Raw genomic sequence first — 22,757 nt, forward strand, 5'->3', positions numbered from 1 at the left:
ACTGCTGACATTGTGTGTAGAAGCCCTGACTGATTATGTGATGATCACATACAAGTTTGCAGCGAACTGATCCCTCAGTCAACTTTCCCTTTTGATTCTATGGGCGTTTTTTCCTAATTGATTTGTACTGTATGTTACTTCAGAATCTGCTTGATGATGTGGAAGAATTTCACGAGCGTGCTCAAGAAGCTATGATGGATGAGATCCCAGACTCTTCCAAGCTGCAGGAGTTGATAGACATGGGCTCTGGCCTTTATGTAGAACTTCCTGAACTGCCAAGGCTGAAACAAGAACTGCAGCAGGCACGGTGGCTTGATGAGGTGAGGTCCACCCTCTTGGATCCCCAGAGGGTCACCTTAGATGTGATGAAGAAGCTGATTGACTCGGGTGTGGGCTTGGCACCACACCATGCTGTAGAGAAAGCCATGGCTGAGCTGCAGGAGTTGCTTACAGTCTCCGAGAGGTGGGAGGAGAAGGCCAAGGTCTGCCTGCAGGCCAGGTGAGTGTTCCTTTGCAAACTGTTCTTATAGGTTACATGCTTCAGGGATTCTCAGCCTCTGATGAGGAACATGGTGAAAAGTAGGAGCTTTGAAGCTGTAGAGCCTTTTTTTTTTTTAACCTCTCAGCAGCTTGATTGCTCAAGAGTTGGACTGGAAGTTGTTGAGTTGCGGATGAGTTGATTCCCTGTCACGTTGTGCAGTGGCAAGAGGCTGTGAATTGCTGCTGTCTTTGCTATTCATCCCCCTAAACAAAAACCACTGAGTATGCTACACAAGACAGCTTCCTTGATGTTAAGGAGTTCTGATGCTCTGCCCTTTTGAACTTGATTGTACAAAATCTGTCAGCTCTCTCACCTCTCCTGTTATTTGGTAGCCAGTAGCACCCTCCAAGAATAGAGCCTTGGTATCCTACACTGCAGTGATGTAGCACTACAGCACTACACTGTAGTGATGAAGCTGCATCACCAGCCTGTCAAATTTATGTCTTTAGTTGACTGGCATTTTGAGAGAAGGCTGGAATTGGGTTTTTCTTACTCTAGACCACGCCAAAGTATGATGGCTCTGGAGGGCATCGTGAATGAAGCAAAGAACATCCCTGCTTACCTGCCCAATGTGCTGGCACTGAAAGAAGCCCTGCAGCGGGCTAGAGACTGGACAGCCAAAGTGGAGGCCATTCAGGTAGGGGTTACAGCAGGGACTGGAATCTTCTGCTTACATCTTTTTACTTAGATATGTTCCTTATTCCTAGCCACTCTACCCACAAAGGTGACCTGAAGGGAAACCTTACTCTAGTTGTTAAATGTGCTTACCATAGCCCGTGTGCTTGAACTTCTTTTTCTTTTTGTGCTGCTATTTCCCCATTGGCTATACAATTCCTGTTTCCCTTCCTTTTATGCGTTATGTTTGGGGAATCTAAAAGCTGGCAAATTCATTGTGGTACAAATGTAACTTTCAAAGGGCCTTACTTGGTGTTGAAACTGTTCTGATACTGTCTCTCGAAATACTTAACCTGCAGTGGAATATATTCTGGTCACAGTTCTTCAGTTTTGGAGCTGGCTATGGAAATGGGGTTTGGTTTTTTGGTTCTGCCCAAAATTCTGTAAAATTTAATGGCACTGATGGCTGGAATTTTCTGTCTGAAATAGATGAAATCATGATGTTGTTAGTTCAGTAGCCCCCCTCCTCCCCCCTTCTATTACTCTACCCACATAACTTGATCCTAAAGGGACATGGCTTCTGTGATATTTCTAGATGTTGATCTCTGGGCTGTAACTGCTATTCTTGTATCAGATATTTGTTGGGAACTGAAGTGAGAATCCCAATTGATTTCACATCAGCCCCTGTACGACTCTCAGATATTGTAGCTTGCTGTTAAGCAGACAGCATTTAAGACAACTATCTAGAAATGAAATGTTGTCTTGCTCAATAAGACAGCTGGCCATGTCAGAATGGCTGTTACAATAAAAACTCTGTGATAGTTTTTAAAAGATCATTAAGATAGAAACCTCCTTTCCTTTCCTATGGGACTCTATGACAAAATAGTGTATGGCTTGAACTTAAGCTGGTCACTGATATATAATGTTGGAATCGTTGGCTTAGAAAAAATTCTTTTACCCCAGAATGGAAGCAACTATGCCTACCTGGAGCAACTGGAGAGCTTGTCTGCCAAGGGCCGCCCGATACCCGTGCGTCTTGATGCTCTGCCACAGCTGGAGTCACAGGTAGCTGCAGCACGTGCCTGGAGAGAGCGCACAGGAAGGACCTTCCTGAAGAAGAACTCAAGCTACAGCCTGTTACAGGTGAGCAACAGGCACTTCTGTGTCAGCCTTCAGAACCTTATCTTGATGGCCCTCTGTGGTCTGGAGGGAACAGCTGGTTCAATTACAGTAGATTACAGCTCCTGTAAAAAACAAAACAAAACCTGCAGCTGTTCTCAAGTTAAAAGAATGAAAAAGGCAAAAAGTCTGTTTGGCTGGTCTTGGTTTATGTATAGACAGCCTCAACCATTATTTTTGAAGAAACAGATTAAAACCCCCTTTTTGGGAGGGAAAGAACAGGATTTCTTTTTTTGTGTAACTATAGAAGTGTAGGCCTGAAATGGACTTAGAAGCTGTCTTTAACTGATGAATGCTTTAACTTGTTCCACTGCTTCAACTCAAAGAAAATAGATTAGATATTTTATAAGCTGTTTAACTATAAGAAAAATTAAGACAGCTACTGTTTGTTTCACTTCAATGGATGTAGTCACTGTCTTTGTTTTAATAGTGTGTGTGAAGATTTATCTTGTCTACTTGACAGGCTTCCCTTTTCTAGGGAAAACAATTCCAGTTCTTTCAACACTTCCTTGTAGGCTATATTTTTCATACTCTTATCTTGTTGCTATTCTGTGTGGTTTGTCTTCACTTGTAGTGTGATGTCCAAAACCAGACAGAATCCTCTCACTATGGCTTCCCTAGGGCCATGTGAAGTGCAATAATTACATCTTGTGTCTCCAAGGGGATACTGCTGTTTAATGCTTCCCAAAGGGATATGCCCCTGTTGCAACATCACACTGATTTTTGTTCAGTTTATGAACAAAGGTTCACATTTTTCTTCTCGGTATTTTTTTTCTGCTTAACTAGTTATTTACTATGTTCTGGTTTTGCATTTGACTGTTTTCCTTAAATATATTAATTTGAACTTTTCTATATTGAATTTATTTGCTTGATTTAATATTAAAGTATGCCTTCAACCTAATAAAGATTACTTAAAATTTATTGCTTGTCCTTAAAAGTGCTTTGCAGGCTCCCATGCTTGATATTATTAAAAGGCTTATAGCATTTTTTTTAGTTTTGTTTCAGCTACCAAATTGCTGATGTAAATATGAAATCATGGCAGACCTTCAGGACTTGCAATTGATTAAAGCACTTGAAGTGAATGTTAAATTACTGATATCTCACTGTGTACAGTATTTCAGTTAGCTATATGTATGATAACTTATTATGTACAGGTTTTGTAATTTAATTATGAAAACAGTGGGTCTCAAGTTGACCAGCTATGTCACTGTGGTGCTGATTACATTCAAATTCCATATGTATGAAATACTTATCCTTTTTCTGTTTATTTCTCCTCTTTCTAGCATTGACAGATCTCAAAGGTGTTAGATTGCTCAATATTTTTTGCTCTTTGACTGTTGTAATGCCTTTCTTAGGTGTTCTCATATATGTTCCTGAAACCATAACAACGTTATAGATTAGAACTTGTTTTCCTGTTCTTGACATCCTTGGTTCTGACAGTGTAAATTTTCTTGGTGGTTACAGGTTCTGAGCCCTCGGACTGATATTGGTGTTTATGGGAGCAGTAAAAATAGGCGGAAGAGGGCAAAAGAGTTGATGGAGAAGGAAAAGGAGAAAGATCTTGACTTGGAATCCCTAAGTGAACTGGAGGATGGGCTGGAGGAGGCCAGGGACACTGCAGCTGTGGTAAGGAGCAATGATAGATGGTGTCTCCTGATACATGGGTTTGTCTCTGATCTCTGTAATAGAAAAAAATCTTATGGAGGAACTGATTAATCTCTTGGAGACAAGTATCTCATAATACGATGTTTTACACAAGAATATAGTTCAGCTTTAATTGTAGTGAAAGGAGAGAGAAGCAGAGTTCAGATTATAAGTGTTCGTATTTAATATGTATTGGGCTATGTGCAAGATTTAAATGTTAACTTGGATTAATATCTGTGGCTGTTCATCTAATATCATTAACATTTATTGAAATCAGATCAAAATAATATGGAATGAGGCACAGCTCTACCTTGAACAGTACCAAGATGTGTTAGGTTGATTTTGAAGGCATTCTGTATGTGCTTGGTCAGAGAAACTGGGCAGGGGGGAATGTTGCATTTGATTCCTCCTTGTTGGGAGGATATTGATGTGGCTTATCAGAGGAATTTGCTGTCATCTGGCTGCCCTTTCTCCAGGAACAAAGCAAATATATGCAAGCTCATTAATGTGGCTTATACACAGTCCATTTTACCTTAGTATGCTTTGTTATAGTTACTTGAATGGAGACACTGAGGAAATGCAAGTTGCTTCAGAAAGATACATGGTCATTCAGGCACTCCTGGTACTGAGTCAACATTGAAACAATGCTCAGCTGCACTGTCTTGGTACACGAATGGATGGAACTGATTCTGACTTCTTTCCTGGGGTCAAAACCTGTTTTTCTGGAGGCCTTAAGACAGATTTAATTATGAACTTCAGAAACTTTGTAGATATGGAGAAGGTTATCTAATGTTTACATAGAATCTCTGTCAGAATGACTTAGAAGAATAATGAGTAATTGAGGAAGAGGTATTTTAGCTAAAATGTTAATTAGATGACACAATTCCTAAATTTTGGGCTAGTTTAACTAGGAAGATACATTAATTTTTTTCTTTTCTTTTCCTACATTGCTGATAAAATGTGATGTCTCTTAGATCTGAAGGTCTTGAATGGTTTTTGTCTTTGCTGGGTAGGTGGCTATATTCAAGGAGCGGGAACAGAAGGAGATTGAAGCCATGCATGCTCTCAGGGCAGCCAACCTGGCCAAGATGACTATGGTGGATCGGATCGAAGAAGTCAAATTCTGTATCTGCCGCAAAACAGCTAGTGGATTCATGCTACAGTGTGAGCTGTGCAAAGACTGGTTTCACAGTGGCTGCGTGCCCCTTCCCAAAACAAGTTCTCAGAAGAAGGGCTCCAGTTGGCAGGCCAAAGAAGTGAAGTTTCTGTGTCCGCTTTGCATGCGTTCTCGAAGGCCACGGCTTGAGACCATACTGTCTCTGCTGGTGTCCCTGCAGAAGCTGCCCGTACGGCTGCCGGAAGGGGAGGCCTTGCAGTGCTTGACAGAACGTGCCATGAGTTGGCAGGACCGAGCACGGCAGGCTTTGGCCACTGACGAGTTGTCCTCTGCTTTGGCTAAGCTTTCTGTGCTCAGCCAGCGCATGGTGGAGCAGGCAGCACGGGAGAAAACAGAGAAGATAATCAGTGCAGAGCTACAGAAAGCAGCAGCTAACCCAGACCTGCAGGTAGGGATGTGGAGATCTTGTTCTTTGCCATGTGTGTCCTCCTTCAGTGTGTCAAAATGCCTTATAGCGGCCTTTCAATATCTGAAGGGTGCCTATAGAAGAGCTGGGAAGGGACTCTTTGCCAGGAAGGGTAGTGATAGGACAAGGGGAAACGGTTTTAAATTGGAAGAAAAAAGATTCAGATTAGATATCAGGAAGAAATTCTTTACTATGAGGGTGGTGAAACACTGGAACAGGTTGCCCAGGAAAGTTGTGGATGCCCCATCCCTGGAAGTGTTCAAGGCCAGGCTGGATGTGGCCTTGAGCAACCTGCTCTAGTGGGAGGTGTCCCTGCCCATGGCAGGGGGGCTGGAACTAGATGATCTTTAAGGTCCCTTCCAACCCTAACCATTCTATGATTCTATGATATTTCCTGGAGAATCCTGTGGGAGAGGGGAGGGCAGTTAAAAGCTGAGAATTAGACATATCAAGATCATTTAATTCAGTGCTCCTTAGCCTCGGGCTGTGACTGGCTTCAGTCAGTTACATGCTGCTCCAGGAACAGGTCTGTTGCTTTGTGCTCATTGTCAATAGCAACTGCTGAAGGTGCTTGTAAAAAATGTCGGTTCAGATATAACAGCTGGCTAAGGGCCTGAAGATGTGTAAAGCAGGGGCTACTTGGGTGTCCAAATGCTCTTTCCCTCCTGACAGAATCAAAGGTCTCAATATTTATAATTTCTCATGGATTATTATTCTTAGGCATGTGGTGTCTTGTTAGTAAATTTTGGTGAGGACTAAAGGCAATAACTGATACTTGTACAACTGACTTAATCTGAGATTGAGACCACCCAGCATTCAGATGAAGCTGTGGTGAAGAAGTTTTTACAACCATAAGACTATAATTTGGTAGTACTGAGCAGCAGTATCTAGATCTTTCTTGTCACCATTATTCATAAGCATGGAAATAAAATCTAATAGAACATTTTCTTTGGATATTTCCCTGTCTTTCATCACATCTTGCTGTAACTGGGGTTTTCTGTGACTGTCTCAGCAGCTAGTCTCAGGCCAAAAGAACCACTGTGTTCTTTGTTGGTAACTCAGCTTTTTTATAGGCCTTGTTTCATTCCCATATTCCATTTCTTTTTAGGGACACTTGACTAGTTTCCAGCAATCAGCCTTTAACAGAGTGATAGGGAGTGTGTCTTCATCCCCACGACAGACTTTGGATTATGATGATGAAGAGACAGACTCTGATGAAGACATCAGGGAGACGTATGGCTATGACATTAAGGTAGGTAATCCAGTGTGGCTTGTCTGTGTGGAATTACTCCAGAGCACCTTTTTTTTTTTATTAATTCGATTTATTTCAGAACACTTTTCCTATCTTAAGCTATTTCTGTAGATTCTGCTGGGGCTGCTGTTGCAGAAGAGGTCTTGATGTTATTTGAATGTCTCGGCTCTGGACTACTGGGAAGTTTTATAAAGTTTTTATTCAAAATTTCCAGATATCCCATGGTTGCGCTTCAAAAGATGGGTTTTAGTGCTAAGGAAAAAACCACTTCTCAAGGGATTTGTATTTATAATATCATAGAGGATGAATGTTATCTTTATGTCCCATTCAGAGATATTATGAATTATAAATGAGTAAGTGTCTATGTGGAGAGCTCTTCAACAGTTTTTGCTACAACAAAAAATTAGTCTTTGAAAACTGCATGCCCTGTGAGAAGTTTCCTTATGCCAGAGCTTCTTTCACGTTTTCATACCTTCCTAATCATTCATCCCTAATACAAAGAGGTACATCTATTCAGTTTTATTCAAGATGTGTGGAAATATTCAGGACTAGAAGAATAGATCATGTTGGAAATTAGTGTCTGGATTGATTTCAGAAATTGTAACTGCAGTTAGATTTTAAAAATATTTTAAGTAGAGAAGAGCTGTCATGAGAAGTCAATTGTATAGAGAGCCAAGTGTTTTCAGTGTGATGTAGTTCACTTCAGAACTTCTGAAATGTCCCTTTGATATATGTAGAGACAAAAGCAATGCCACTCTTGCTTCTTGTGCCGTGGTTTAATTTTAGTGATAGCATCATATCTAACTTAAGAGAGTGTGGTCATGTAAATTTTTCAAAGGCAGAATTTCTGGTGTATAAAGGGACAGCAAATTTTCTAGGTATGATTTGCCTTAATCTCCTATTTTTAGTATTGTGATTCTAAGCAGCTTTATGCAAATACACACACTTGTCTTACCGTCCCATGTGAGATGCCAACAAGAGTACATTGCAATGGGATATTACAGCTTATAATTACATTAGTTATATTTAAAAAATAATAAAAATCCAAACTATTCTTTGCATCAGGAGTTGAAATAAGGCATTTCTGAAAGATGTGGCATTTTCTGAGGCTGTGATAAAGCATATGTCAAGAAAGATGGCATATGTTTGTCAGGATCTGAGTTTTTTGCAGGAGTGTGATTTCATTTGTTTAATGATTTCAGCTGTCATGATTTCAAAATCTGTTACTTACCCTTTTGATTTGGATGTCTATCACTATATGTAATTGTAAAAACCTAAAAGTAAAAATCTGTCAAAGCTGATAGGTCTGATAGGTCTTCTGTTAGGTCAACTAACATGGTTGGAATAAAAGACAAATTTTCAGGCAACCAAATTCTTCAGTTCTAAACTGGCAGTAAAAAGAAAAAAAAAAAAAGTGAAAAGTAAAGCAGTAATGTTCCAAAGATATAGCAAAGTTGCTTAGAGTTTACTTTTGTATTCTTGGCATTCAAAGACTGTTTTGCTTTGGTTTTGTTTTTTTTTAGTCTATAAACAATTTCCAGTGGAGAGATGTGTTTAAAAAAAAAAGTATATATAGATTATGATGCGTCATGTATGAATTTGCTCTTAACTTCTTACAGACCCTGTAGAAGTAATCCTTGGATACCTAAGGGTCCATAAACTATATTTCGTAAATCACTGTCTCAGGTATCTCAACTATAACAGTGATTACAAAAACACATTTGAAATGGCCTATTTGATTATATTGTGCCTCTTCTAATTAAAACATGATTCTTGCCAGCAAATGCTTCATTATGAGTGCAATGGCTAGACTTATTTTAAGACTTATTCCATGCAGACTGATTCACTGGTCAAATTTACTGTAAGCTTTCTTCACCTTTAATTGCCTTCATTTTTTGTCTCATGTAGTTTTTCTCATTTCTTTGCACCTGTGTTGCCTATAGCCAACAAATGGTGATATCTTTTTATTAATTTCCCTATTATTCCTGGGCTTTCTTTAAACCAGTGTAATATAATATCCAGAACAAGATACTTTACTAGATATAACCTTTGCTACATGGGGAGTAATATCTTCCTCTTTCTGAATGTATTTATTCTACCTTTTCATCTGGGCAATTTAAATCTGAACTGAAATGATAAGTGTGCACTTCACGTCCTTTTAAACGTGTAACTGAAAGCCAGAGAGAGATTACCATTCTTAAATTCCCTTTTTATGTCATGAAATGACAGTGTCTGGGTGGTACAATTTCCTGAGTTGGCCATATTGGGACCCACACAGCTAATCTTCAGGTAAATATTGTCAATAACTGCTCTCCGGCCTTTCTCTTCTTTTTTAAGCCAGCTTCTTGGGTTTTTTATTTTTTTCTGAAAGACTTCAGTCTTACACAGCATGCGAAGTAATCAAACCTGTTGACCAATTTCATCACAAATATGATGGGATATGTAAGTTCTGGGTAGTGCTATGGATATAGACAGCTGGTCAAGGAGATTATTAATTTTATCTGCAGGTGTGAGAAGGAGGAGGGGAGAAATGGGTACTAGTAGACATCAGGGAATCTACACAGATGGCCTCGTGCCTTCTCTGGATTCTCTGCCTAATGTAATGCACAGTCAAACAGAGCTTCTCTCAGTGCTGAGAGATTCCTAACCTCTCCTCTCTTAGTGGATCCACCTGCATCTGACTGCATGTGTCCCATTTCAGTGTGGTGCATTTAAAAATGAAGCAGCCATCCCACACAATACACTGAGCACAAGCCAAAGCCATCATTATTCTGCTCACCAAAATATTTGCAACAGCCTCAAGTGTTACAGCCCTCTTCCTTTCGGTGTTTGGTCCTATCCTAAAATGGTTTAAGGCTGCTATAAGTGTCCTGGTCCTAGGGTGTCATTTGCCATTATGTGGTCATCCATCTGTTTACAACTCGTTGCTGTGCCAGAACACACCTTGTTTCTCCTCACCTCTAAGATTTTCAATTGTTTCTTTCTATAGTAACCATTATTTACTCAGCATACCCCTTCTTTACTCAAGATAGCATTCTTTATGGTCTTGCAGTCCCATTTTTCAAGCAAAAAAACCCACCCAACTATGTAGGCTAAGAGTCAGCCTCTTGTCATTAAGTTGACTTCTGAGGACCATGCTAGAGTGGCTACTTAGTGAGAAAACTGTCAAGTGTTTCTGAGAAACTGGCTATGAATCTATTGACCTGTCTCCATAGAGACATCCACTATTTAACTAGGGGTGTAACTTGTACCTTTTGCACATGGTCTCGGTGTCTCTGGTGAAGTGCTTCAAAATAGGATTTTAGAAACAGCAGACCGGCTCGTTTTAGTAGAATTTACTTCGAAGTAGGTGTTTTCCAGATGTTGCATGTTTTCTGTGGGTCTTTTTCAGGACAATGCCAGTGTAAAATCTTCTAGCAGCTTGGAGCCCAATTTGTTTTGCGATGAGGAAATCCCCATTAAATCAGAGGAAGTGGTGACACACATGTGGACTGCTCCCTCATTCTGTGCCGAACATGCATACTCATCTGCTTCAAAAAGCTGCTCTCAAGGTATTTGCTTTTCTATATATTGAGATAAATTAACAGCTGGGATGAGCAGTCAGTAAGGAGGGGAAGTGCTCTGTACCTGTGCTTCTTGTAGAAGATATGTTGTCTGTAAGAAGATACAGTAGGGTTACATTGCAATTGTTTCCTATGTCTGATATATAAACCTGTGTCATTGTTTTTTGCTTGGAATCGGCTCCCTCCTTAGACTGTGGTAAAAAGTATGCTACTTCTTTTGGGTTTGATCTCTTCCTTTTATCCTTATGTGACTTGCCTCCTGTCTGAAAGGTTCTAGCACTCCAAGGAAGCAGCCTCGGAAGAGCCCGCTGGTACCTCGCAGTTTGGAGCCTCCTGTATTGGAGCTGTCACCCGGAGCTAAAGCTCAGCTAGAAGATCTAATGATGGTGGGGGATCTACTAGAGGTATCACTGGATGAGACTCAGCACATCTGGCGGATTTTACAGGCTACTCATCCACCATCTGAGGACAGGTTCCTTCATGTCATGGAGGTATGGAACTTGAAATATTCTAGTATAGGAAAAAAGCACATCATTTTGGTGATTTTAAAAAAAAATAAAAATAAAAATCTTGGGTAGTTGAGTGTGTGGTTACCTGACATGTTTGGATTTCAACTGGGAAATAGTAGATTCCAGAAAACAGCAGAATAAGAGGTCCAAAAATTCAGTTCTTGAATCACTCGTGCCATAGCACTGTCTTCCACAATTAACCACATTTGGAAGAGTTTTCTCAGGCAGTTCCATATGCAAACCTTATTTTAGAAAGGATGAGGTTAAGGAAGGAAGTGCTGTTCTTGATTATGCTCAGAATCAGAACTGATCTGCAAAAGAATTAGAAGAAATATTTAGGAAGATGGAAAGTCTACACTTCCCTTATATAACTTGATACTTGTATGTTGCTAAACTTCCATTGTTAGTGGGAAAATAACACTTTTTTCAATATAATTTGGTATTCTATCCTAGATTATATCCTAGAACCTATCCTAGATTCCTATTCTTACTCAGATTAACTACTCATTGACCATGTGTAGTTATGGAGTACATGATTGCTTTTTTTTGAGTCACTGAACTGGACAGGAAAAAATATTGAATAGGGTTCTTTTTTGACTTTTTGGTAGCGTACACTGAGGTAAGATGGGAGGTTACATGCTGTGAACAGGGAGGCTCACGTTAATCAGCTGTCTCATTTTCTGGGTGCCATCCATATACAATAGATAAGTCAGGGTGTTGCCAGGCTGCCATCAGTTAGGACAGTAGTATGGAGCAGACCCTGCCTCAAAAGAAGTACTGCTTTACCATGTTTTGATGAAAGTAATTCACTTCACAGGCTTAATGCTTTTTTAATGTAATGGATTTGGCATGGGATTGATTGAAGAACAGTTTGAATGCCAGCAAATAGCAATTTATAAATAGTATGCCAGACTGTTATATTGTTAAGCACAGCTTTTTTGGAGGGGGAGTTGGGGGTAAGAGGGTGTGTATGTTACGACACTTTCTGGTTAACCCTTATGAATACTTGTTTGACCAGAAGTGCTCATTTTAAATTGAATACCTTTCTATGTCTGTTTACATGCAAAATAGGTAGAGTCTTGTAAAAGAATCTTCTGAGGATTTGGTTTTGGGTAGAGTAGATATATTAAGTAATGTACAGTAAACAGACTTTTTTTGCTTTTACTGGCTTATAGTATGTCCTTAATCTAATCTATAAATAATTTAGGTTAAAGTATATAGCTGAATTAACTGAAATTGAGTCAGTACCCTTTGTGCAAAGGAGCTATACATAGGAATCTTTCAGATATAAATAGGACTAGTCACTGTGGATCTACCTGCAGTGACAGCTTGCTGATTTTAAGCCTCACTTTTGATCTGAGCCTGCCATTTAAGAGTTGTTAATGATGCCAGGTTATTTACAATGTGTGCCAGTTTGGAAGCTGTTCAAATACTAGATCTATTACTTCCTTCTCTTGCTTGAGTTGATGATACATTTTAAGAATTCACTGATTGCTCTTTCTTAATCTTTAGAATAGCAATTGCTTTCTCTCAAAAATAATTACAGGCAAGACTGACCTAGGATGAAAAATAAGTGAGAGCATCTGACACATGATTAAACTTCTCAACTTTTGTTAAAAAGCAATGTGAGAAGGGAGCTGTAATTATTGCGTATTCTGCCTCCTCACCCTTCCAGATGCTTTACTTTTTCCACTGGATATTTTTGATTCATTGTACTTTAACACAGTTGATACCACTTAGGATTTTTTTTTCTAGTATGGGGAAAATAAAATTGAGCTCTTTTGTTTAGGATTTTTAACTGTATATTGTTGAAAAGCTTGCTTCATACCATGTCAGGGGAATGGTGGAGGTAAGAACATCTCTCAAACCGCAAATTTTGCAGTATATGGAGATATGTATGTGAAAAAAAAGTTTTTTCACATTTTCTATGAAGGATGACAGCATGGATGAGAAACCACTGAAAATGAGAGGGAGAGACTCTTCTGAGAGGAAGCGGAAACGAAAGCTGGAGAGAGCAGAGCAGTTCTTTGGAGATATGAAACAAAAATCTAAAGAGCTGAAAAAACTGGAAAAACCCAAGAAGAAGAAGCTAAAACTCACCATAGATAAGACAAAGGAGCTGAACAAGCTGGCGAAGAAACTGGCTAAGGAAGAGGAGCGGAAGAAAAAGCGGGAGAAAGCAGTTGTGGCAAAGGTGGAACTAGCAAAGGAGAGCACAGAGAAAAAAAGAGAGAAGAAGGTTCTAGATATTCCTTCCAAGTACGACTGGTCAGGAGCGGAGGAGTCAGATGATGAGAACGCTGTATGTGCTGCACAGAACTGCCAGAGGCCCTGCAAGGACAAAGTGAGTTTTTGTTTAGTTTTGTTGTAGGCAATTCCATGTGAAGTCAAAAGCTCCAGTAAAATGTAATAATTAAGTTGAACAACATGAGCAACGGAAGTGGTGTGATTGGAAATGAGAGGGGATTTAGTAGTACTTGGGCAGGTACACCGGTGCTGTAGCTAAAACTAGAGAACTTCCTTAATCTCTTAGGTATTTTAAAACAGAAGGTGATGATGGAAAATTAAAATCTGGGAAAAGGTACTCTGTCTTGGTTGGGAAATTTAACTTCTTTACGCTGTGTAATTTTTTTGTTGACTATGCAAGATGCCTTGTCTAATTCAAAGAGTCAATGCTGTGACTCAGCTAGAAATGTTCCTGACAAGTATGTTTCTGAGGAGGGGGGGGGAAACAAGAAAAGAAAAAACAAAAAACAAACCAACAGAACATTCCCAATAATAACTGTAGGATTGACACTGCACTGGCTTGCACAAGAGAGAGTAGGTTTGAATACCAAGAACTTCTTGTTTTGCAAAATTGAAACATCAGACTGCTTAAAAAGACCAGTTTTTTGGAGCCTTAATCTTAGACCAAGGTTAGAAATTGCACTGGAAGGTGAGTCTCTCAAAAGATGATGCAGTCCTTGTACCACTGTTCTCTTTACTTCATTAGATTTAGATGAGTACATTTTCGCAGAAAATTGAGATTGCAAAGGGAGGAGAGTGCATTTAAATTCATATTATAAAGAAGGTCATATTAGATTTGTCAAACTTGCATAAATGAAACTGAATGAAATTCCCGATTGTATAATCGAAGCTTTTAATGGAATGACTGTCTTTCCATAAGGTTGGGCATGGTTTTGTTCATTCAACAGATGAATGCCATGTAAGTGAGAAATAGCAGATATGGGAATGTAATGACTGAAGCTGCAGTTCTGAGTGTCCATTGCTAGTTGCTTTTAAAAATTTGTTCAGTAATAATTTTCCTACAAGCTAAAGCAAAATCTAGAGCTGATCACGTTTCTTCCTTTTAGATAGGTTGCCACTACTGTTACTTTTCTGATATATTTTTATTTTTGCATTCCTCTGTAAAGTAAAAGCAGAACTACAGCAGTAACCATTTTTATAGTTGTACCTGTGCATGCCATGACAATTAAGAATCTGTTTGTTATCCTGCTGATCTCAGCTTCTGAACACTGACTGAAATTAACAAGTACTTTTAGTCTAGGAGTTACAGAAATCTAATAATCTTTTTTTCCTTCCTAAGCTTTAATTTTTCATGCATTTCCTAATTCTATAGCAAATTCAGCTCAAAATTTGAAATATTTGTTTTGTACTGTGATGGTCTTGGGATGGGCAGGGCTTCTTGCAAGAGTGTTATTTTTTTATTACAACGAAGCAGGTTTTTTAAACAAGCTCTACAGGGCATTGATTTGTGCCTGAAAGCTTTTGTGTTCTAGGTATATCAAGTAGATTTAGTAGAATTAAATATTACTTTCTTCATAGAAATGATGCCTATCTGTCTGTCCTTCTAATGTGTTACGTGTTGCTGGTCTGATCTCTTGCAGGTGGACTGGGTGCAGTGTGACGGTGGCTGTGATGAGTGGTTCCATCAAGTTTGTGTTGGTGTCTCTCCAGAAATGGCTGAGAACGAGGATTACATCTGTATAAACTGTGCAAAGAAGCCAATGCAGGGACCGAGCAGCCCTGCTCACGCGCCACCTCCTCCTTTCTTATTGAGCTACAAACTACCAATGGAAGATCTTAAGGAGACAAGTTAGCAACTACTCGATGCCTGGAACTTGTTGGGAAACGGACCACTGAAACCCTACAGAAAGAGAGGGTTTGAAGCTAATGTAGCCACTGAGCTTCACTTCCAAGGATGTACAGACCTGCAGCAGAGTTGGTCCCTTCCTTACAGCTGGCTTCCTTCATGCAATGGGGATGTCAAGGCACAGCGGTACCGACTCATCTATGCAGACACCACCTGATTAGGAGCTGCAGCCAGTGTTTTTTGACTTGAGTATTTCCATCTTTGAGTGTGGCTGTTGCTCTTAGAGACTGAGCAAACCCGAGGCTGTTAGATTAGACACTTCAGGGTGTTAGAAGTACATGTTGGCAGTGGAGCTGGCCTGGAATTGGTGGGCATAGGCTGGAGCTTTTAGGCCTACAAGGTTACCCTTAGGAGGTGACTTTGGAAGTTATCTTTTGCTTCCCCATGCCAACCCAGTGAGTGGGGCAACGTCTTGGGAGAGTGAAGTTGCCTCCATATCCAGGCAGCTAACACTACACTATATGGATGGGAGCAAGTGGATGAATTCCTTTTTATTTCTCTTTTGTAGCTAAAGGGCAGAGGAGCTCATGATCTCAGAAATCAGCAAAGGTTCTGTTTACCAAAAAAAAGAAACCCAACTCTACTCTACTAGGCAATTTTTTTTTTTTCTTTCCTTAGTGGGGAACAGCTGATCTTCCTGTCCTGAGGAAGGCCAGAAAACATTGAAGATGTCTAGCTAGACTGGAGCTTGGGAAAAGCAGAGTGCTTCCCTTTCACAAGGGGTGCCCTCTCCTGTTCTAGGCTTTGCTTAGAGTTCTGCACTCCTGCACGTTAAAAGTTGTCTCAGGCAGGATATGAGCTGGCAAGGAGGAGGTACAGCACCCAGGGCACCAGCTTCTGTGATCTGTACCCAGGGATGGGAAGGAAAGAAGACAGCCCACTTACCTCAGAGGTTACACTGACATGTGCTTCTGTGAAAAGTTTCACTCGCAACTATTTCCAGTATCACCAGGCTACGGGCATGGCCTCAAGAGATACCAGCAAGCAGTCTGCAGATCCTGTTCGCAGCGCAAACCCCCCTTCCCTGCTGGCTTTGCTGGACCTGTACCAGTGTACAATCAGCAGCGGTTCTTGTCTGAAGTCTCCCCTGGCTTTGCCAGAGGACCAGAGGGCTTGGGGTCATTCTGGGTGACAGTCGTTTTAGTAAATCCATTTTTAAAGAAGGACTTGTTTTTACTTTTTTCTAAATGTCTCAGACTACTGACTTGTTCTATAAATAGATTATTTTTCTTTGAGTTTTTTATACTTACCACTGTTAACCAGCAGCACAGACAGAGGTTCACAAAGCAAAAACCTGCCCGTGGGCTTGGGTTTTTTTACTCCATTCCTTCCTTGTAGTACAAGGAATTAGCAGTTTCCTTCCCCATTCTAGCCTGACCAGCTGCCTGTGTTTAAATAGGTAAATACATTTCATGTGCTACCTTTGTGTTTGGGTTTGTTCCTATTAGTGGGGCATCTGGGCCTTAACGACTCCAGTGGGTGCTGGCTTTGTGTATGTGAATGTCTGAAGCCAGCCACTGGGCTGTCTCGTCCCCCCTCTCCACTCGCTCCCTATTGTGTTTCCATTCTTCTGCAGTTCTAGGAGTGTTGTAAGTAGTGTCCAGTCTTACTAGGAGCTGGATTGGGATTTAAAGAAATATTGACAAAAAACAAAAGTGTTCTGTCTTGACTGTTTTGTGTCCCTGCTCTTATTCTCGAATATTTGGGAGTTTATTTATCTGGCAGAATTATCCATCCCCCCCCAAAAAAAAATATTCAGCTCAGGTAGACAAACTTGATCGGTTTGTTTTATTTGTGCCTGCTGCCTCTGAAGAGGAAGATGTGCAAAAGAAAAAGAACAAAGATGGAGGGCAGAAGGTACAGGGTCTTGGGAGCTTTGAGTGCAAATTGGGCACAGACTTCTAATCCCTGCTCCTAAAAGACTAATATGGTGTTAAAAAACAAGCTGTGGTTAAGCATGTGGCTGAACAGGCACCCTAGCAAACATAAGAGTATTATTTGTTTACTTATTTATGAAGGAGTCTATGCTATAGCTAGACATACCCTCTTTTTTTGCCTCCAGTTACATATTTTTCTTTTCAATGTATGCTTGGTTTTGGTAAACTGGTTTGAACAGATGTTACTTTCCTTCAAGCTTTAACTGATGGTACTACGTAAATGTTTCCCTATATGGAGTGGATAGACTATCTGTCACAGATGTTTAATCGTTCCAGAAGTAGACTAGTACAAGATTTCTTAAAGAATCCCAGTGTTCTGTATTTTTTCCTGGCTCCTAGAATCCGTGACACAACAGGGAAAATATGGTTAGCGTATCCTTTTAGCCACTGAGCATATCCTCTTAACCATTCCTCCATTCTCTGTCGCGATAAAGTCATTGTTATATGTAATTACCATCAACTGGAAAAGAGATCTTTTTAGTAAATCTGCGTTGAATGTTCCTGTTTCTCTGAGTAGAAGATGTGGTGGAGAATGTTCACAGTAGCACTAGTTACAACAAGGAGGAAACAAACAGCTATACGATGCAATGGTCAATCATTCTGCTTGTAACAAGCATATGAAAGAGTAAACAACAGAAAGAAATGTGCAAATAATGTGCAAAAAGTCACATTTTTAGAAGGTGTTTTTCTTATTATTGCATGGAGAGGCTCTTTGTTGAAAGGAGGTTGCCACGCTTTTTCTAGTAATGGATGTCTCATCTGCTTTTGGGTAAGGTGTTCATAAAGAGAAAGACCATTATTAGCTTTACATCTTATTGTTTAAGCTTATTTTTTAAGAGCATAATTCCTCTCAAAGGTTTGCTGATAGTATGAACTTATGAATAAATGTTAACTTTTGGAAAAATCTGTAGAATGTAGTTAGTGGTTGAAAAACCCAAAGCTGTGGTATTGTCTCCAGACCTTAAGGTTTTGAATTCTTATAAAAACATACGCAAAGAAGCAAGCCAAAGTTAAGCTCAGGAAATAATTTTCTGACAGGTCTGCCACAGCTGTAGGAAAAATCTCTCATGCTTTGGGGACAAAAATCTCAATATACAGAAAATTTTAGCTTGTGTATCTAGAGGGGTACATGTCTTAATGCTGTATTCTACAAAGGAAACTACCCATTGTTCATGGTATTTCACTTCATGTGTCTGACACAAAAGGTCAAAGAAATGACCTGAGCTTTTGTGAGGAACTAAAAATGGCCAGGACTTAAGTTCTAAATCTTATCCAAACCATGCAGTTTCAAGCTTTTTTTTTGTGTTTTTTTTTTTTTTTAATAACCAGGGCCTGGGATTGGGAAGCTTTACTTGTATAGAGACAAACATCACTCCTGACCTTCAGTACCATTATTTTTAGGATTTACACTTCTGACAGGTCATCTGTACCTGAATGCTTGTGCAGCCTGGACTATTCGATAATGAGGGCTCAAGGTAAAATTGATATTATGGAAATTATTTTAAGGGATTGGACTACAGTAACGCAGCATAAGATGACAAACAGATGTCTGTGCGTTTTGTTAGCCATGCTGTGAAGATTGCATTCATCTTTTCAGTTTTAGTATCATAGAGTAATTTGGTTAGGGGGACTTGCAGAAGTCATCTGGGTCAACCTGCTGACCAAAGCAGGGCTGACTTTTGACAGCAGGACAAGTTTTTCAGGGCTACGTCCAGCCAAGTTTTGAGTATTTCCAGGGATGGGCATTCAAAAACCTCTCTGGCTTCCAGTTCCCTTTTTGTAGCATCTTCAGTACACATTTTTGTCTGATGTACAGTCAGATACTCACTTGCTGAAGCTTGTCTGTTGAATCTGGCTCCGTATTTCTGTAACTATCCATTAGGTAGTTGAAGACTGCAGGTTCTGCAGCCTTTTATTTCCAAGCTGAACAAACCCAGCTCAGCCTCCCTTGGCTCCCTTGGGCCATGTAGTGTGCAGCAGCCTTCTAATAATCTCAGTGGTCCTCAGCTGGACTTGTTTTTGGCTTCTCAATGTCTGGTTTTCTACTGAGGAGCCCACACTGGACATGGTACTCCAGATGTGGCCTACAAGTGTTTAATACAGGGGGAAAATAACTTTTCACTTGCTGGCCATGCTCTCACTATGCAGTCGGGTACAGGGTTGGCCTTCATAGCTGCAAGGGGGCACACTCCTATTAATGTGTTCACCATTAGTCCCAGGTCCCTTGGTTTACTGTTTCTCAGATGCAGGACTGATGAACTTAACAAATTTTCCATCTGCACATCACTGCATCACATCACAAGATCCAACTGAATGGGAGCCTTGTCCCATGTTTTGGGTTTGTCCTACTCCCATCATTGCTTGGTGTCATCGGCAAAGTTGATGAGAGTGTGCCGTGTCCCATCACCCATGTGGGTAAGACATAAGAGTATTGTCTCCAGTACCAATCCCTGAGGTTCTCCACGTGCAGCTGGCCCCCTTCTAGATGTCAAATCATTGACTATTAAAGTCTGAGAACATCAGTCCACTCCATTTTTCACCACCCTTGTAGGTTGTCCATGCACTCTGGAAGCATGTTTTTGCTGTAAGTCAGGGTAAATGACCACTGCTTTCCCCTCATCCACAGGACTTATCATGGAAGGCAACAAGATTGGGCTGGCACTGTCCTGGTGACTGTTGCCAGTCATTTTATCCCTCGTGGGCCTGGATGTGGCTTTAAGGAGGTTTTGGTCTGTCATCTTCCGGGGACCAGAGTGAGGCTAGCAGCCCTGTAGTTACCCGTTTCCTCCTCTTCGTTGAATGGGCATGACATGCAGGAGGGTTCATCACAATCCATCAAGAAAATGATCCTCCATACAGACGTTTTCCTAGGGTTTGTTCATTATTGTGGAATGCAAGATTTGAAGGAAAAAAACCTCACCAGCCACCTCTATGAGCTGATGTTTGTAAGGTGTGTGGAAAACTCTACGTGGCTGAACTGAGCTTCTTCAAGTGCTGCTCATACCTAAACTCCAGGTGTGCTAGTGAGCACTTCATGTCAGTCCCGTACATCTAGATGCAAGTCCAAGCTGGTCTGGTTCAAGTCACTTACTGCTGCATGGTCCTTTTGTACACAGTTCTTCACAGGGGAAGAAAGGTGCAGTATGAATGAGCATCGATGGGGTCATCTGATCATCTAAGAGAAATGAAGGAGGCTACAGCCTTGTTAGTTCATCAGTAGGCAAAAAAAGAGCAAAACCTGATCAGGTATTCATCAATTGTGTATCAGACATGCCTTGATGTTCTTCTACGTACATGTACACCTCTGAAAATAATGATTGGTTGAAAGACCTGCTGAACACTAACAGTCATTTCATATGTTGGAAACCAAAAATTTTTTTAAAGGGTGGAAAAAGCTTCTTAAAATCATTCTCCCTCAAATCGCTGCCCGTGCCCCAGTGAGAAGTTGAGAACTGTGCTCTGCTGAAAGCAGGGCTTGAGGCTTCCTCGAGTTAGCTGAAAAGGAAAAAGCAGGGAACTGCTTCAAATCCTCTCCAGCTGTGGTCGCTAAGAATGTGTTTGGTCAGCCTGCCTGAACCATAACAGGAACTCTGCTTGGAGCTCTGAGTCAGCGGGGAGATGCAATAAATCCAGCCCTTATCCAAATTCTGGCCACGCTGGCTTCGGAGGGGTGATAAAGGCTCAGGGCAGCTGGAGACAGCACAGCAGGAGATGGGGAGCCTTGTGTGACGAGAGGGCTCGCTGAAACGCGTGGGGAGCTGCGAGGTAAAGGCAATGAAAGTAGGAAGGATTTATTGAAAACCAAATATTTGTGCGGAAACATGCTCTGAATGCCTGGGAAACAAAAGCCCTGCTGCGGTGAATGGCGTTAATCCTAGATGGGACACTGTGTCTAAATTGAAGGCTTTTGGGAAGGCAGTTTTTGGCAGTCTCTGTCGCACTCCAACCCCCTCAAAAAAAAAAAAAAATATTTGTGCGGAAACATGCTCTGAATGCCTGGGAAACAAAAGCCCTGCTGCGGTGAATGGCGTTAATCCTAGATGGGACACTGTGTCTAAATTGAAGGCTTTTGGGAAGGCAGTTTTTGGCAGTCTCTGTCGCACTCCAACCCCCAAAAAAAAAAAAAAAATCTTCTAAAGCCGAGTGCCTGAGGGAGCTGCTGTGGGTGTTGGTACCAGAGGAGAGCAGCCATCTCTGTGAAGTTCCTGAGGTGGCTCTGATGTCACTGCCCAGCCCGGCATCTGCTTTTAGCAGATGGGTGATGTGCCAGGTGGAACCTCTGCCTCTGTCCCCAGGGTGATGCAGTCCCTGCTCGGGCTGGCAGCAGCTCAAGCCACCCGCCAGGCACCGGGCATGCTGCTTTCCTCCCCAGAGAAATAAGGTGTTTGCTGATGTCTGGTAATAGTGGAGGATCTCACCCCAATCCAAATTATGAATTTGAGAAGCAGCTCTGATTTTAGTGGGATGTGAGACAAGTAGCACCTTCTGTCAGCTAATGCTTCAACTTCCCTTTATACAGCTGGAATTTAGTTACCCACATCTTGTGTGTGTCCCTGCAATGGCATTATCAGAGCAAAACACTGTAAAGATCACAATCTAGGTATTATCAGTGTATTGATAGTGTCGCATCCCATTATTTCCTTGCCAGCTTCCCTGATAGTCCCTTGCGCAGGAGGGAGGCAGGAGGCAGATGCTTTAGCTTTGCCTAGAAACATTCATGGAGTTGTTAGAGTTGGAAGGGACCTCTGGTCATTCTGGGGAGAGAAAACTGTCGCACACCAGTGTGCCAGGAGACCTGGTACAGAAGTAGTGGAATCATCTTGTGGCAACCCTCCCTATTGCTGATGAACCCCCAGGTGAGTGTGTGAAACTTCTGTTCTTCACCTGGATGAAGGTGGTGATCTACTGGTGCAGCTGCAAACCATTATCCAGGTTTGTATCCATACTGGTAAGGTTTAAAAACAGCTGGGTTGTGTGTTTCCTGGGTGTTGCCTCACACTGTGGCCTTTTCTGTAATTTTTAACTAAGATTGGCAGATCCTCAGTCCTGGTTACTCTTTCTCACAATTACGGCTGTATGAAATGAGACATGTGAAGTAGCTTTCCAGAGGGAAACCAGAGTCTTTGCCTTGTGGAGTGGACAGACTTCCTGGGAATGAAGGTGTTTGAAGTGCCTACTGATTGTGAAGGAGGGAAGAAGCTGAAGCATCAGCCGGGCACTGATGCCCTAATCCTTGGACCATCACTCACTGCATCTGTGGGGAATGTAGGTGCAGAGGAAAGTAGATCATAAGTGGCTTTCAGAAGAATTAAGGGATTTAGGAGAGCTTCCCGTGATGTTTGTGATGCTTTAGTGGCCTTTCATATCTTTTTTTTTTTTTTTTTTTTTGGGAAATGGCAAATTTTGGGGGTATTTTTTTCAGGGTATTTCTACCAGGGAAATGAAAGGAAGGGATTTGTTAGAAGGGAATGGATGGCAGGTTATGGATTGGGTAGTAAAGATGCAATACAGTGCCCTGAAAGGATCCTGCCCTGTTTCCCAATGTGCCTGTGTGCACAGGGAATTGAAGGCTGGAACACTGATTTCCCCTGGCTTCTGGTAGGAATATGCTTGGGAAGGAGGTGCCCCAGTATTTAGGGGTGTTAGAAAATACGCAAAACTGAACAAATAATGGAAGACAGTACACAGCAGCAGAAAATCTATTCACAACTTAAAGGTTGGTCGGTTTTTTTCTTTTTTTTTTTTTTTTTTTTTTTGTTGGGTAAGGCATTTTTAGGAAGC

General features: G+C 41.1%; 1 protein-coding gene across 2 annotated transcripts in view; it reads left to right on the plus strand.

Moving 5' to 3' along the window:
- Positions 1-17,880, plus strand: part of KDM5A (lysine (K)-specific demethylase 5A) — a 51,151-nt gene extending 33,271 nt beyond the window's left edge. Inside the window, exons 19-28 of one of the 2 annotated variants that reach the window (XM_014937441.1) lie at positions 144-499; positions 1,040-1,178; positions 2,120-2,299; positions 3,800-3,961; positions 4,993-5,544; positions 6,671-6,814; positions 10,206-10,365; positions 10,648-10,868; positions 12,820-13,230; positions 14,774-14,986. In XM_014937441.1, the coding sequence (XP_014792927.1) occupies positions 144-499; positions 1,040-1,178; positions 2,120-2,299; positions 3,800-3,961; positions 4,993-5,544; positions 6,671-6,814; positions 10,206-10,365; positions 10,648-10,868; positions 12,820-13,230; positions 14,774-14,986 (2,538 nt within the window). Of the gene's footprint in view, positions 1-143; positions 500-1,039; positions 1,179-2,119; positions 2,300-3,799; positions 3,962-4,992; positions 5,545-6,670; positions 6,815-10,205; positions 10,366-10,647; positions 10,869-12,819; positions 13,231-14,773 lie in introns of both variants that reach the window. The other variant, XM_014937440.1, reaches the window with a different exon arrangement.
- The last annotated feature ends 4,877 nt before the right edge of the window (positions 17,881-22,757 follow it).

This window comes from Calidris pugnax, unplaced genomic scaffold, assembly GCF_001431845.1.
Source record: "Calidris pugnax isolate Ruff unplaced genomic scaffold, ASM143184v1 scaffold1, whole genome shotgun sequence".
Lineage (NCBI taxonomy): Eukaryota > Metazoa > Chordata > Aves > Charadriiformes > Scolopacidae > Calidris > Calidris pugnax.